At 42.2% G+C, this 14,914-nt stretch overlaps 2 protein-coding genes across 2 annotated transcripts; both read right to left on the bottom strand.

Annotated features, from left to right (window-relative positions):
- Positions 1-40: 40 nt before the first annotated feature.
- pih1d2 (PIH1 domain containing 2) lies at positions 41-3,695 on the bottom strand. The gene is made up of 5 exons (XM_040009127.1): positions 3,132-3,695; positions 1,397-1,523; positions 1,083-1,322; positions 661-932; positions 41-515 (listed from the first exon to the last, which is right to left on the bottom strand). The coding sequence occupies exons 1-5, from the start codon at positions 3,312-3,314 to the stop codon at positions 381-383; spliced, it is 957 nt and encodes a 318-aa protein (XP_039865061.1). The 5' UTR covers positions 3,315-3,695; the 3' UTR covers positions 41-380.
- A 115-nt stretch (positions 3,696-3,810) lies between these two features.
- Positions 3,811-14,625, bottom strand: tmprss5 (transmembrane serine protease 5). Its single transcript, XM_040009126.1, has 13 exons — positions 14,471-14,625; positions 13,249-13,387; positions 12,831-12,911; positions 10,911-11,024; positions 10,401-10,536; positions 10,068-10,181; positions 9,917-9,960; positions 9,590-9,752; positions 9,271-9,455; positions 8,289-8,387; positions 8,014-8,156; positions 7,778-7,930; positions 3,811-3,839 (listed from the first exon to the last, which is right to left on the bottom strand). The coding sequence occupies exons 1-13, from the start codon at positions 14,471-14,473 to the stop codon at positions 3,831-3,833; spliced, it is 1,383 nt and encodes a 460-aa protein (XP_039865060.1). The 5' UTR covers positions 14,474-14,625; the 3' UTR covers positions 3,811-3,830.
- Between the last annotated feature and the right edge of the window lie 289 nt (positions 14,626-14,914).

The raw sequence follows: 14,914 nt of genomic DNA, 5'->3' as shown, positions 1-14,914 counted from the left end.
ATAAACAAAATCCACAGATTGTCATTAAAGTCAATTAATTTTTTTTTTTTTTGGGGGGGGGGGGGGGTAGAATTAAATTTGCTGCTGAGCCTCAGCCCACACAGCACAAAGGGACACTGTTACATATTTGTTTCACAAACATGTTGCTCTTGGAAATGGATCAATTTACACGCAAGCTGTTTATTGTTAGTTAACTTGAATTCTGAGGCAGAATACGAGTCCCTCCACAGCACAATGCGCTCTCAGTGCTTTTTTCCCTTTTTTTAAATTTGTACATTGCACAACAGGAGTTTTGTTGTTTTTGTTTGAGGCATTTTCAATGCCAGTGTTTAGCTAGCTTAACAAACACTGCGCATTTGTTTCTTAATTAAGGAAAATAATCACAAGACATTCACTTTCAATGTAAGTCTTCGTTTCTTCTTATTAAAGATGGCAGACGCGGTGTCTTCGTTTACAGTTTTTGGGAAGTCCACAAGCAAATAGTAAAGATCCTCCACCTCCAGTAAGACGTCATCCTGCAGAGAAAAATACATCCAGTGTGCTACTAAGGCTCGCTACAGGTCGATTATGTATTTCTTATGACATCCAGCTACACACTGACACACACTGGATTCTAAAGTGCTTCGTTATAACTGTTCAAGGGAGTGTGTAACCACTAACCTTGGACATGCTCAGCTGGCATTCTGACATGGAACAAACCATTGGCAGCTCCACCGTCAGTTCCACGCTGTCAGGAACTCCTGCTGCATCGGTCTTCACCTCGAGTCGATACTCTGGCTTCTGAGGCTCTACAGAAGCGGCTGAGATGACCTGGATCAAATCCTTCTTTATTTTCTCTGCAGGCCTAAAGATAATTTGAGGAGCAGAGTCCTCTTGGTTTTCTGATCGTAGGGAGGAGATGTGCTGCAGGAGGGCAGCTGGTGTCTGACCGGCTGTAAAAAAAAAAAAAAAAAAAAAAAAAAAAGGACTATGGATTATCAGGAAAATTGTTTTAGGAGGTGAAAGGAGAGTGGGTAAAGAGCATGGGTTCAACATAAAGTGCTTATCAAAGCTTGTCAGGGTTGACAGACTTATTGCATTACCTGTGTTGGGTTGTTTGGGGGCACTGGACAACTTCTGAAATCCAAGCCGGCGGTGCAACTCATCTGGGCTACTATTTGGGCTACTGTTGACAACTCTGTACTGCTGTGATAACGTCATCCCAAGCTGCTTCTGGGCAAAGCTCAGGGCCAGCATATAGACCTGGTTAATCTCTGCTTTGTTCTCCCTACTTTCCTGCAGCAACACAGGATTTAATGCCACATCCAGCACAGTATACCAGCCTGTAAAGGAAAAAGTATGACTTTCTTGCTTGTGTCATGTAATACAAATGGCAGGTCTGCAGCTTGACACACACCTTGATCTTCATTTGTGCCTGTTTCCAGTTTTCCAGTGTACACTGGTAAAGGCCTGCTGGGATCCTGAGGCGCAGGCACACGTTTCCAGCCGCATATGTTGATGTACAGCAGGCCTTTCTTTGGTTTCTGTCACAGAAACACAGTGCTGTCAAAAGGATCTGTCAAAACAAACTCAATTTCAAAGTTCTAAGTGGATAAAAGTCTAGCATCTTTGCAGAGTGAAGAAAAAGCCTGTGTTTCTCGTGCAGCCTGTGTATTTTAGGATATATAAAGCAAGCACAGCTTACAGCTCCTCAGCAGAAATATTTTTAGGTTATTACTTTACTCTTGGTTGGATAAAAACAAGAAATTTGATGACAAAGCTTTCACAGCTTGTAATGGACTACACTAATTAATAGGACTAGAAGTTATAATCCCTATCAGTATAACACAGACCTGAGTGGGTTGGAGAAGTCCTCTAGATGGGGTGTTTGCTGCTGACCATATGGGTATGTATCTGTCAGTGCGACACATCATCAGCTTTGTACCCCAGCTTCATAGTGCATTTCCGTAATTTCTCACAAGATTCCCTCAGCCAAAGCAGACCCACCACAGGGTGATCAGACCTGGGTGTATTTCACATGGCACCCACCAGTAATTTGGCAGGCCACATGGTCTCCTTCTGCTTCAGCCAGCCCCTGTGACTACTTTCTTTTGACAAGAGTGGCAAGCTTTTTGATTAACTTGTACTAGGCTTCCCTTCCTAATGCCTACTTCCTTCGTCAGTCTTACTGTGGAGCTGGCTGCAAAGCCCCTACAGGCCACTTACACTGAAAGGACTTCCATTTTCCAGCCTTGGTCCTCTTCCTCAGCTTGCTCGTGCTTTTTTCTTGTCATATGCCTTATTGACTGCATCCTCCCAAGGGACGATCAGTTCTACAGTGAAGACAGACTGGCAGGAACTGGACCAGAGAACCAGAGCTGGGTCCAGGTTGATTTCAAGTGTAAAGGTATTTCAGAAAGATGGGGTTGACATGCTATTTCTCACCTTCCCAGATGAAGGTTGTTTGTTGCAGAAAGGTGGCTTTAACTTCTAATGAGCTGCAGTTAGTCTATACTCTCCTGACTAATAGCTACCGACAAGTTAGTTGGTTATGTCACCAAGTATATCCTCCATGTGTTAGACTGCTTTTGCAGCCCACCAGGATGTGTTTGAGGGTTGCAAACAAGTAACAGACTGCTGGAGTGAGCAGTACATCATATGTGGGCTGTTTTGTTTTCATATTCCATAGCTCACTACATTTGATTGTTCTTCCTTTTTATTCCTTCCCGCATCATTCAGCGGCCTTGCTGAAGTTAGGGGACTGCTGTTGCACATCTAGTTGATTCCTGGCAGTCCCCCTCCTCCACCATCAGATGCCTGTATTACTTGGGTGAGCCTTTTGCGGAGTAGGTGCTGTTCCCAATCCAAATTCTCCTGTAATGTAATTTCTTGTACCAATGACAGGACCTGAGACACTGAATCTTTTTTTTTTGATGATGGGTACTGAGCTGTATCCTACCTACCTACATTTTCTGATATGACAGTTAACTTTCCCTAATTTATGTTTGAATTTAGAGTATTAATTTATGATTGGAGGAATAAAGGTGGGCTTCCTTTCTAGCTGAACCAAAGAATGTGATGAGCAACACCTGTATGGACCACAGTATGGACTGGGGCCTACACAGGAAGGAGCCTTCACGAATGAAACTCACCAGTATTTCAGTGCAGAGGCAGGAGTCCAGCTCGGGCGGCGCTCTGAATTCAGCTCCTTCCTTTATCTGTTTCTCTATAAGCGTACGGTAGGCTGCAGGGTCATTTTCAGAGAGATCATCCAGCATGGACCACAGTTTGCTCATCTGCTGCAAAACATCCTCTGTACTGCCAGTGGAGCACATGTTAAGGTAACTGTCGTACTTTTATTACCTAGCTAACTCTAGCTAGTTAGCAGAAAAAGTTTGTGCGTCAGAAAACCAGCCGATCAGCAGTGTTATAGAGGAGCATGTGTTATAGAAACACCTTAAATAGCCGACAAATATGGAGCAGTATCACACAAATATTAATAATAAAAAAGCCCTCAACTAATTACGTTCTGTAGCTCATTAGTTGTAATCGCCGACACTAGTTAGGCCAATGTTGTCAGTTGCCATAGAAACATAACACTGTTGCCACCAGGCGGTGAGATGCGGAACTGCGGCTCAGAAACCACACATGACAATAAGAAGCATAATTTATTTTCAATACATGAAAAACATAACGTAAAAATGCATGTTGATGTTTTCAGTCTGTCTTTATGTGTACATTATATAACTGACATGTAAAATAAAAAGTATCATGTATAACTGTAGTTTTCTAACGTTTCCACCAGTTTCATCAGAAGCTTCCTTCTTTTTGTTGTATTTCATGAGCCCTCCTCAGTAATTCTGCAAAAAAAAGGAAAGAATTAATATTAGAAATCGCTGTTCTGTTTTACAGTTTCCATCTCAATCCGGCTGAAAATACAAAAAGAAAGAAATTCAAATAGCGGCATGGATGAATCTAATTAGCGCTTTCTGCAGTGTAGTGATATAAGAATTTATTGTAACATTTTAGATAAGTAAAAGTATTATCCCTGTAAAAAAATAAAAATAAAAAAATAAAAAAAATTCCATGATATGTAAATATCCTCAGTTCAAAGAGCTGTTACTAGCAGGGTACTTCTACAAAAACAAATGACCTATTTCACAGGCTTGCTTTGATGCATTTCTTTCTACATAATGTTTTAAAACTGGCAAAAGTGGAGCTAACTTAAAAAAAAAAAAATAATAAAAATAATAATAATAATATATATATATATATATATATATTAGGGGTGCAACAATACACAAAATTCACGGTTCGGTTCGATACTTTGGTGTCACGGTTTGATATTTTTTCGATACAAAAAAAAAAAAATGTTCATGCCTTTTTAATTTGTCATTTATTAAATTTTCACGGCACATTCCGCACCACATCTCTGTGCGTTCATCATTTGTTTGAAGCCAGCTCACCTCCTGCAACTACTTTTCCGAGAATACGTGCTTCTTTTGCGGTTCGGACTTCTTCTGACATTTCTTTGGAGGTGGAGGAACATCACAGTAATTGCTTAAAGGAGCTTGCTTCTTCGACATCTTTAAGAGTTCTAAACAAATGTCTGTCCTCCTCCTGAAAATCTTATGTATGCAAACGCGTTGCAACTTCTTATCTTGTGCCCGTTTTTTATTTTGACAGCGAATGCGCACCTGCGGACCACTTATGTGCAGCCCTGGTTATTTCGCTTGTCATATTGCAGCCACAGAAATTCTTTTGTCCATGAAACCATAAAGCTGCACTTTCTTTTTGCCTTATAGTCTGATTTGTCATAACTTTTCCGTTTTGTGGTAAGCTTTTCTTTGGCTGCCACTTCTTCACCCTGACCTGTCTTATTTGGCTCAGCAGAACTAAAATATTGTGGCGAGCTCAGACAAGGAGGAGACGGAGGTATCGTTTGGTCTTGCTTCCCGTGAGCTAGCCAGGGAGCACAGCCGTTTATTGACATCTGCAGAAGAACACTGCCGCTAGCTAACTGCTCAGCGCGGCAACAGCACAGCAACAACAACACACAGGGCGCCCTCTGACCCCGGAAGGACACACCGTCGCAGCGAGAGGGCGTCACCTGTCACTATGGCAACATAAACAAAACATAACTGTACAAACAGAACCCCGAACAGCCCTGACCCGCTACATAGCCCCCACCTAAGGGGTCAGTCGTCCCCGACGACCCCATTACCCTACACAAAGTCCTGCAAATGTCCAGGTGCCTTCTTTTGGCGCACCGGCCGGTCACGACCGGCGGGGGAAAAGTCACTCGGGTCAGAACATGGGATGCCACCATCATCCCACTTCTGACACCAATGTGGCGAGTTCAGACAAGGAGGAGACGGAGGTGTCGTTTGGTCTTGCTTCCCGTGAGCTAGCCAGGGAGTGTCACTACCCGATCCGTACCGGAAACCCGATCGGTACCCCGCATGCGCAAATCTTACGTCACTTCCTCTCTTTGCGACATTCAATATATTTGAATGATGCGGTTAGCGCCCAGTTAGCTCCTAGCATTTCTCAACAGCTCTGCCTCCTTTTCGACTGCCCGGGACATTTAAACAATGGATAATCCATATACAAAGAAATTCATGCTTTTCTCCTCAACAGAGAGCGTCCCCCGATTGAGCAACAGCGCCGTAAAATAAGAAGAATGGCGCCTAATTACAGAGTTAATAATGCAGACTTTGTAATATCTCACGTGTAGATTCATCAGCCAGATTAAGTGTTTACTGACAATTGACAGTGATAGCACACATCATCATCACTATTCCAACAATCCTCTCCTCACAGACAAGCATAAACACACTCGACTATCGCTAAATCAGATTTAACACACATTTGTAATGACGATAATTCAGTTTATAATAGGGTTTATTCGCTCGGTCAGCAGGTGGCGGTATCCTCGTACACTGGGGAGTAAACTGCCATTAAACGAACAGAAGAAGAAGAAAACATCTGCACATGCGCGGTACGGATCGGGTAGACCCGATTTGTACGGTCAGACTTTACACATGCGCAGTAAGGATTGGAGAGTCCTGATCCGTAACTTAATATTTATTTTTCGTTTTTGTATACATTGTACTGAAATGCTTCATTATTGCAAACATTTTAAGATATACTTGTTATTCTTAACATCTTAACAGATACTCTGACCCATAACTATTGTAAAACGCTACGACCGGAAGTAGAAACCTTTCGCGCATGCGGGGTACCGATCGGGTTTCCGGTACGGATCGGGTAGTGACAGGGAGCACAGCCGTTTATTGACATCTGCAGAAGAACACTGCCGCTAGCTAACTGCTCAGCGCAGCAACCGCACAGCAACAACAACAACAACACACAAGGCGCCCTCTGACCCCGGAAGGACACACCGTGGCAGCGAGAGGGCGTCACCCGTCACTATGGCAACATAAACAAAACATAACTGTACAAACAGAACCCCGAACAGCCCTGACCCACTACAATATATATCCTGCTGCTTTTACACACGGCTCAGCGATTCTCTGCGCGATCAACCTCTCACATGTTTAAGCTTGCTGCCGGAGATTTCACTTGTCATGTTTGCATAGTAAGCTAACGATTGATAAGACTATGTCAGAGGAATTGGTGCGCAAATTATCATCACTCACCAATCAGTGCTGTCGCTCTCTATACACAGTTCACACGACTGCAAAGTGAAAGCAAAAAACAAGCGCACATTCAAACGCGATTTCAATATATCACATATTGGCAGTGGCTCACCGATGCCAATGACATAATTACCCAGCTACATTTCCGAAAGAATGCAAAAGCATTGACATATTTTTCCTTCCTATGATAGCCTGACGGGCAGGGCAGAGAGAGATTTTGGTAGCCCGACTGGAAAAATCGCTAGCCCCAGGACATTAGGCAGGCGATTTTGCGAGCCCTGTATCTTATTGAGGAATCACTCATCTTTGGAAAAGAGAGTTTATTACAGAGAAATGGCTCTTTCCAAAATAAAAGCTATACTATACGCTTCTTCTGGGCTATATTCTCAGCAGCATATTAAACATATCAGGTCCCCATAAGGAGAATCATGTGCTAACGGCTGTCTAAATGACTCGGGTAAAGTTTGTAGCATGCGTGCTTGTTGTTTTTGTCTGCTTCCACTTGTCTTTGCACTAGGATGATGTCGGTGTAAATGTGCAGTCATATTTGTTGTGTTCCCACTAGTGCTGTCAGCGTAAATCTCGTTGAAATGACATTAACGCCACAACACGGCAAATCTCCGTTAACGAGCTACTGCAGATTGCCCACATGGGGCTGGACGGCCAACACCTTAACGAGCTAACTGTGCTAACACACTAGCTCCCACCCATGTAATTGAGCATTGCGTGGCACATCCAACATACTGTTTTACTTTAGTCCATGACGCGCTTACCTTCAGGGTCATATGTCACATGAAAACCAAAATAGTTCCAAACGCCAGATCTGAATGAGGGTGGGGGAGGTTCAATTTGCCATGTTGCAAGGAGAGCTTAACTTCTGTCTCGCTAGCGTGCCCTGCGCTCAGTGAATCTGCGTTCGACTACTCCGCCTAGGCTGCACTGTCGAGCGCAGATCCACTGAGCGCTCAACACAGACAGCATCGTCAGAAGGAAAGTTGATAAAATAAATTAAAGCACTGTATCGAACATATATATATATTGAGATCAATAAAGAAGTATCGAATGATACTAAACCTCTGTGCTGTCCTGTAAATAGTTAGTTATTGTCCACTGTAGAATTTAAAAATGCTGTTTACCTCTATCATCTCGTAGATCCAGCCCAAGAATTTGGCCACTTTGGTGTAAACTCCAGGATGATTGGGCTCAGCACAGCCTGTTCCCCAGCTGACGACTCCCACCAGCCTCCATACATTGTCATCCTGGCAAACCAGAGGGCCCCCACTGTCCCCCTGGAGAGGTAGACCCAAACACTGTTCACTGCATCTACTCATAAAAGAGAAGCTAAATCTAGTGGTCAAAACAAGCCTCTGACCTGACATGCGTCCACTTTTCCCTCTGTGTAGCCGGCACATAGCATCCGTGCTGTGATCTCTCCATTGTACATGCAGGAGCTGTTACATTTCTTTGTGCTTATTATTGGGACTGGCGCCTCTTTCAGGGTGTCGGGTGAATGAACTACGGGTGAAAGTTTCAATTTAGGACTGCTCCACTAATACACTTGGCTCACTCTGTCACCATCTGAGTTTGGATTAGATTTGTAGCAGAGATGCATTTGTTTAAGAGCAGAGCAGTGTAGTAACATCTTACCCCCGTCGGGTTGTGTGTATCCCCATCCAGAAATCCAGCATTGTGTTCCTCCTGGAAGGTCATAGTCGTGCTGAGGCAGGCAGATGGGCCTGATTGTGTCTAGTCAAAAGGAGGAATTTTGCCTCTTAATACATTTAAATAGTTACAAGAGACATTAAGTTGTACTGCGAATATGGTTGGATTCATAAGTCATGTTAAGGGGTGTTATAAAACCACCCTTCACTGAGACGTGTTTTACCACGTTTAGACTTCAGTGTTTATCACAAGAAAGCTGTTTTCTCTTTAGTCTCTACGCTCATATCAAATCACAGCTGAAAAACAAGGAAGCTTTTATGATAGAGAAGCCAACTGTGGTCCTGTATACAACATAAAGAAAGTTGTCTCCCACTGAGATCAGAGCAAACAAAAAGGTAGCAGCCATACAAACTCACAGAATAACTTAAATATAACCGAATCTACATAAAATGCATCGTGTACAAAAATAGCCCTGCGTCTCTCTCATTGGATTCTATATGATGGCCTGATTTTTTGTTTTTTTGTTTGTTTTTTTTACACTGTACAGTATTTGCATATTTATGTATTCTGTCCTTTGGAAGCTACATCTGTAATTCAGTTCATTTTTATTTATGTCAATTCAAAACAAGTCATTTCAAGGCTCCTTATGTTGTAAGGTAAAGAAGAAACAAAATGACAAAGACAGACCTAAAGATCCCTCAGGATGTCTCAAAACATCTGGAGGCAGTGCTTTAATTGTTGCTGAGACCATAAGCTTATGTGTGAACAGCTGATTCTGTGAGATGTTAAAGATATTGGGAGGCTTTTCATTTGAAGTGTATATCACTAGCAATACCACTTATATTGTTTATGATAAATTGTTATTAGCATATAAAAAGGTAAACTGAAGCCAAAGTACTTTTTTTTGTGTGTGTGTGTGTGTGTTTTTTTTGTTTTTTTTTTTAAAGAGTGCTGCGATGAGACTGACCTGAGAAATTGAACGGGGTCCGCAGCTTCATCAGTGCTATGTCGCTGTCGTGGGTCCTGTGGTTGTAGTTCTTGTTGTAGATGATCTTCTCCACCGCGTATCCTGCATGCTGAGCTGTTTTAGCAGAGCTGCGAGTCACAATGCCAGCATAGACCACCCAGCTGGATATCTGAGGTAGCCTGTAGCTGACATTTGGGAAAAGAAAAGAGAGAGTAGATCCTGATACTGCTACACCGGTACAGCTGTTAATGACTGATTTTTATCCTTCATCGTGGCTCCAACCTCTGACCTTTAGTACTTGTCAGGTCAGCAGTCTTACTTGTGTACACAGTGGGCAGCTGTGACTACCCATTGACTGGTGATGATGGAGCCTCCGCAGGTGTGACGGTTGCTGTAGTAAAGGCTGACCTGCCAGGGCCACCTGCCCAGCGTGGCCTCCACGCCCCCGATTATCCTGGGTAGCTTTGCTCGTGTGCCACACTCTAGAGATCCATTCATCAAAATGAAACGGAATTGGGTTGGTCAGAAAGAGCAGCAGCAGACGCCATCATTCATCCTGCTCCCATATAAAGCTTTTGTACAAAAACACTACTGGCCTTTGTGCGAGGCGCAAACTCAAATTAAAAGTTAAGTTTAATTTGCTCACCAAAACACTGCAAAGCGATAACCTTCCCTGTGATACAACTCCTCCTAAATGAAAATAAATTGGGTAACTAATGATGCATAATTAATGTATTAGCGGACGCAATTTTCCCTGCACCATTATGAGTGTGATGTCCTCTGACAGATTGCCTTACCTGAACTGCCACATATTTTCCAGGCTGCTCTTTTGTTCTGAGGTAATTTGTATGAAGCCGTCAGTGTAGTTTGGCCCGATATCAGTAAGGTTCACTCCTTTATGCTTGGTCAGTCTGGTAAGGGAGCATTTGAAAAATGGGTGGGAGTGAGTATTGCGATAATTTAGTCTCATGAGGTGTGAAGCAAGATTGTAAATGAGGTATTAATAGATCATAAATAAGGCGAGCCTTCAACCTAAAATTAAACCAAGTTAGAGAATGGGCTCTCAGCTTTTTTAAATGGTGCTATAAAGAAGCAGCGTGTGATCCTCGCAGACTGCGGAAAAGCATCACCTCAGATAACCCAGCTGTCTGCAGACCAGTGTTCCCAGCGAAGAGTTCCACCTCTCATAGCACACTGGAAGCCAGGTGGGCAGCTTCCCCAGCTGGATCTCCAGGAGGGAGTTCTCGGGACTGATTCTGTAAAACACTGAACCTGATTGATTGAAAATCCCTCCAGAGACAAGCTCTCAGTCAACGTTTATGATCAAGCCTCTTCTATGAGTAGGAAATGATCAGGGAAAACACAAGTATCTATGCTAATGTAGTCAGTAGAAACAGATTATTATGTGTGATGTTTTCATGTCGGTCAATGGGCATCTCTCAGGAGTGAAGAGAAGACAACAAGTAGCAGCTGCTGAATTTTAATTTTTGTTACTATTCAATTAAGAAACACTTCAGAGGTGACCCATGACCTGGTATAATGAAGCACATACAATAAGCTAAGCAGCCACACATTAACGTGCTGCATTATAATTCATAAAACAGTGAAAGAAACGCTACCACGAGGGAGTACACACAGACCTTTCCGCGAGTCAGATACGGAAATATCCTCCGTCACATTGCAGAAGGATGTCTCCTTTGTGTCCCCGAGCCCCACTGGACTTTGGGAGGACGATGGCCTCAGCAAAAGTTTGACTAAAAGTGGATTAAAAGAGATAATCTTTTAATCAGGCTGCAAAATGGGCAGCAAAACATTGTTGATTTTTCCTAATATTACCAGATTATCTGAATGAGAACCCAAAACAGACCAGCGTCTGGGACAGCAATAAAATGTCATTAAATATTGTTCATTTCTATCTGCAAATCCAGCTAATTAGAAAACAGCTAATTAAAAAAAAAAAAGATTCATTTTTCAAAATGCGTTTTCTCTATCTTAACTTGAATGTTGTCGCGTGTTTCCATCAAATTTGAGAGACTTCAATGCAGTGAATAAAAAATCTAAATTGGGGCAGCTGAGCCCAACATTGCCCTGATTTTTAGCTGGTGATTATAGTAAGGCTCCAAAAACACAAACCATTTAATGAATTATCAACTTTTCATGTTGTCCATTAAAATTGTTTGACAGTCCATTAAAAAAAGGATCAATTTACTTACACCAGAAGTCTGAATCAGGGAAATATCATTTCAATGCAATGATTTGCCAAACAATAAAAATGTGTGTTTAATTACTAGCTATACAAAGACATGTGAAAAGTTTATATTTTCTTAAAATATATTCTCACTTGATTTTAAAAGTTCTGATGAGAGCAACAAAACCCTGGAAAGGTTGTGTAAGACTAGATGAGAAAAAAAAAAACTCGAGAGGAAGATCTCACAGCTGATTAGTTTAATGAGTAACATGATTGGGGATAAAAGAGCATTCCAGAGAGGCTGACTCTTTCAGAAGAAGAGAGACGGGTTCACAACTCTGTGGGCAAATAGTTCAACAACTTCAGTGTAATGATTCTCAGTCTAAAACTGCAAAGGACTTAAGGAATGAGGTATCTGCTGCACATAATATCATTAAAAGATTCAGAGAATCTAAATAAATGTATGGAAAAGGGTTAAACAAAAACAATCTTGAGATTAAAAGCTGGTTAAAATAAAAATCAGTGAATGGGCTCAGTAACACTCGGGTATCTGCAAGTACAAGCTAAAAGATGAAGAAATGCCTCATGGTTCTCTGGGCCCGAGCTCATTCGAGATGGACTGAGGCAAATTCTGTGGAAAACTCTTTTGTAGTCTGACTAATTAAAAATCTGAGATTGTTTCTAAAAACCATTTTCCTCTGAGCTAAGGAGGAGAGGGACCAATGCACATCAATGCACAGCTAAAATGCCAGCATCTGTAATGGTATGGGGATCCATTAGTGGACATGACGTGCGTAAAAGGCACCGTTATTGCTGCATGCAGAGAAGAGGTTTTAGAGTAGCATATGCTGTCATGCAGCATAACAATGCAACAATGTGGTTTTCAGGTCAGATTTATGGGTGTTTCAGCAAGACAATGCCAACCCACATTGTACACATATTATGACCTCATGGTTCTGTGATATGAGTGCAGACATGTCAGCCAATTAAATCACTTAGGAAAAGCATTTAGGTACCGGGACTAAAGCTATTGGTCTCCTTGGTGTTGTTAACACAAAAAAAAAAATGATGCAGCCTGATCCCAAATTTTCTGAAACATGCTGGCACGTACTAATTTAAACTGCAGCATTCCAACTAATGATGTCTCCGTGAAGTTTTCAAAACTTTGACAAGCAGCTCCTGCTGTATATGTATCAAGAAAATAATTGAACCTTTTAAATGCTAATATTCAATAAGCTCTGTCTAAATTTACATTGACCTTAAGATTCACAGGCGTTTAAGTATCTCAAACTGGGCCGTTTGCGCATTCATTTCCACTTCCTGTTTCTTACTGCGCTCATTTAGAGATTCTTTCACAGACACAATGACTCACCTAGAAACCAGACACCTACAACTAATCCTCCGAGAAGTCCGACTGCACACACCGCTGCCAGCAGCCTCACCAGCCTGTGAGCTAAAGCAACAGTTAATACTGGAGTTAATGCTTGTTGAGCTCCGATGGGAGCCGAGAGAAACTGTTAAATGTCAGCCATTAGATATTGCACACAGATGCACAGCACAGAGACAGTTAGATTTATTCAACACTAAATCTACAGGCTAGGCTTTCACAAGAAATCGCTGCTGTACATCTTGGCACTGCATTGCAGATGTTGTGCAACAGTACAAAGTCTCATTATTCCATTTAAAGCAACGTGTTAGTGTTGTTTTTTTCTTTTTTGCACAAATGGAGCAAGATTGTTATTGAAGTCTGATGTCTGATGCCCATCGGGCAGTGCACTGCTGGAGCTTACCGTGAGTAGTAGACTGAAATCCTTTTAACCAGCCTTGCACTCCTTTGGCCCCTGCAACTCCTGCTGTTTTCTCAGAGTGAAAGGGATGACTGACAGCCACTGGGTTTTCAATCACTGATAATGTGTCTCCATCAAGACTCTGCAAGAACCCCAGTGGACATGTCAGACCTCAACTTCCATTCTATTCTTGTTTCATAAAATTTATGCTAAGTTTGCTTACTCAGGACAAAAACTGTGTTCTGACCATTTGCTCATCAGCAAGAGTCTGCCTGTCATGCTCTGTCAGGTTTAATTAAGAGGACAGGTGTTTTTTAACACCGACCGGTCCAGATGTATGGAGTCAGATTTGTACAGGTGTGTGTCACCTTTCTTCCTGGGTGATTAAAGTATAATGAGCTCGTTCAAGTTATTTTTCTATGCATTGAACTACACTTAATAATATGAGGCTGTGTTTTCTGTTTGTATTTTCAGAGATTTTCTTTATTACTTTGATGTCTGAGCGTCTGTGTGTGATTGTGGAAGTAGCATCTGCTTCTAAAAGCAACATATTGAGAGCACTGCAGTAATTATAATAAAGCTCTCCATAAATGTGAGATGCAGACTTGGAATTATACAATTACAGCACGCAGTCAGTCTAAATAAATCCCATACCATCTGCTGTCATGTAACACTGTGGTGTTTGACGCAAGCTAAACATGTGATTTTGGATATGTAGTTTTTGTAGTCCAGGACTGGGGGCGGTTTCAGAAATATAGATTTAGGTAAACCTGTGCTGTGCAAAGAAGCGTTGTCTATTTTAAGCATGACTGTGGCACAGTGAATTCTGGTTAAATTAAAACTTTTATCAAGCAACGATCAGCTCCGTTTACCGCGGCAGAAAATGTTTGGATCAAACAGACGTTTTACCACTGATGCCCCTGATTGATACCGTTGGGCTTATGTTTACCTGGGGCTAAGGTGTCATTTCAGTTAGACTAATCTATGAGTAAACAAGACTGGTTTCAGAACGTATCTTTGTGAGAACTATCACACGGCATTAGGTCAACAGACACATTATTTCGAAAGAGAGGAAGCATTAGAAGGAGACAAACTGCTGTTTGAGTAGTTTGAAGAGAAGGGTCTAGGTGTAAAGAGGAGGTAACAGTTATGTTGTTGTCAGGCATGCATACATTAGACGTAGATTAGGAAAGGTGTAGTGAATGTCGAGTTCCCCTTTTCTTACCATGTTTTCCTTGCATACGGTCCTGAAGAAGAGTCAGCAGTGTCCGTGCTCATCTGTAGGCCTGCGCTCGTGGTGCAAAGGTCTGTCCCGCTCGCAGTCGATGCACCATTTGCCATTTAACAGAATGCAACTCTGGATTTTCCCTTCACAAAGAGACAATGAGGTCAGCAGCGGTGGCACAGAATGAAGCTGTTGTTTGTCCAGGGGAGGTGGGGGTCGTGGGGCCTGTGGAAGCAAGCTGAAACGGGTCTTTGTAGGAGGGGAGCATCTCCAGCGAGATGCGAGGTAACACTTTTCACCTGTGCCAAGAGATTGTCTATTTTCACCCGAGACACGTTATTACCTGGCAGTTTGTAGGTTCTGAGAAAAGGTCATTATTGGAGATTGTTGAAAAGTCTCACATCACGTCAATCCGCATGATTTGAAATCCAAAGCTATCATCTC

This window comes from Simochromis diagramma, unplaced genomic scaffold (assembly GCF_900408965.1).
Source record: "Simochromis diagramma unplaced genomic scaffold, fSimDia1.1 OVJJ01000344.1, whole genome shotgun sequence".
Classification (NCBI taxonomy): domain Eukaryota; kingdom Metazoa; phylum Chordata; class Actinopteri; order Cichliformes; family Cichlidae; genus Simochromis; species Simochromis diagramma.
This window is presented reverse-complemented; position numbering and strand designations above follow the sequence as displayed.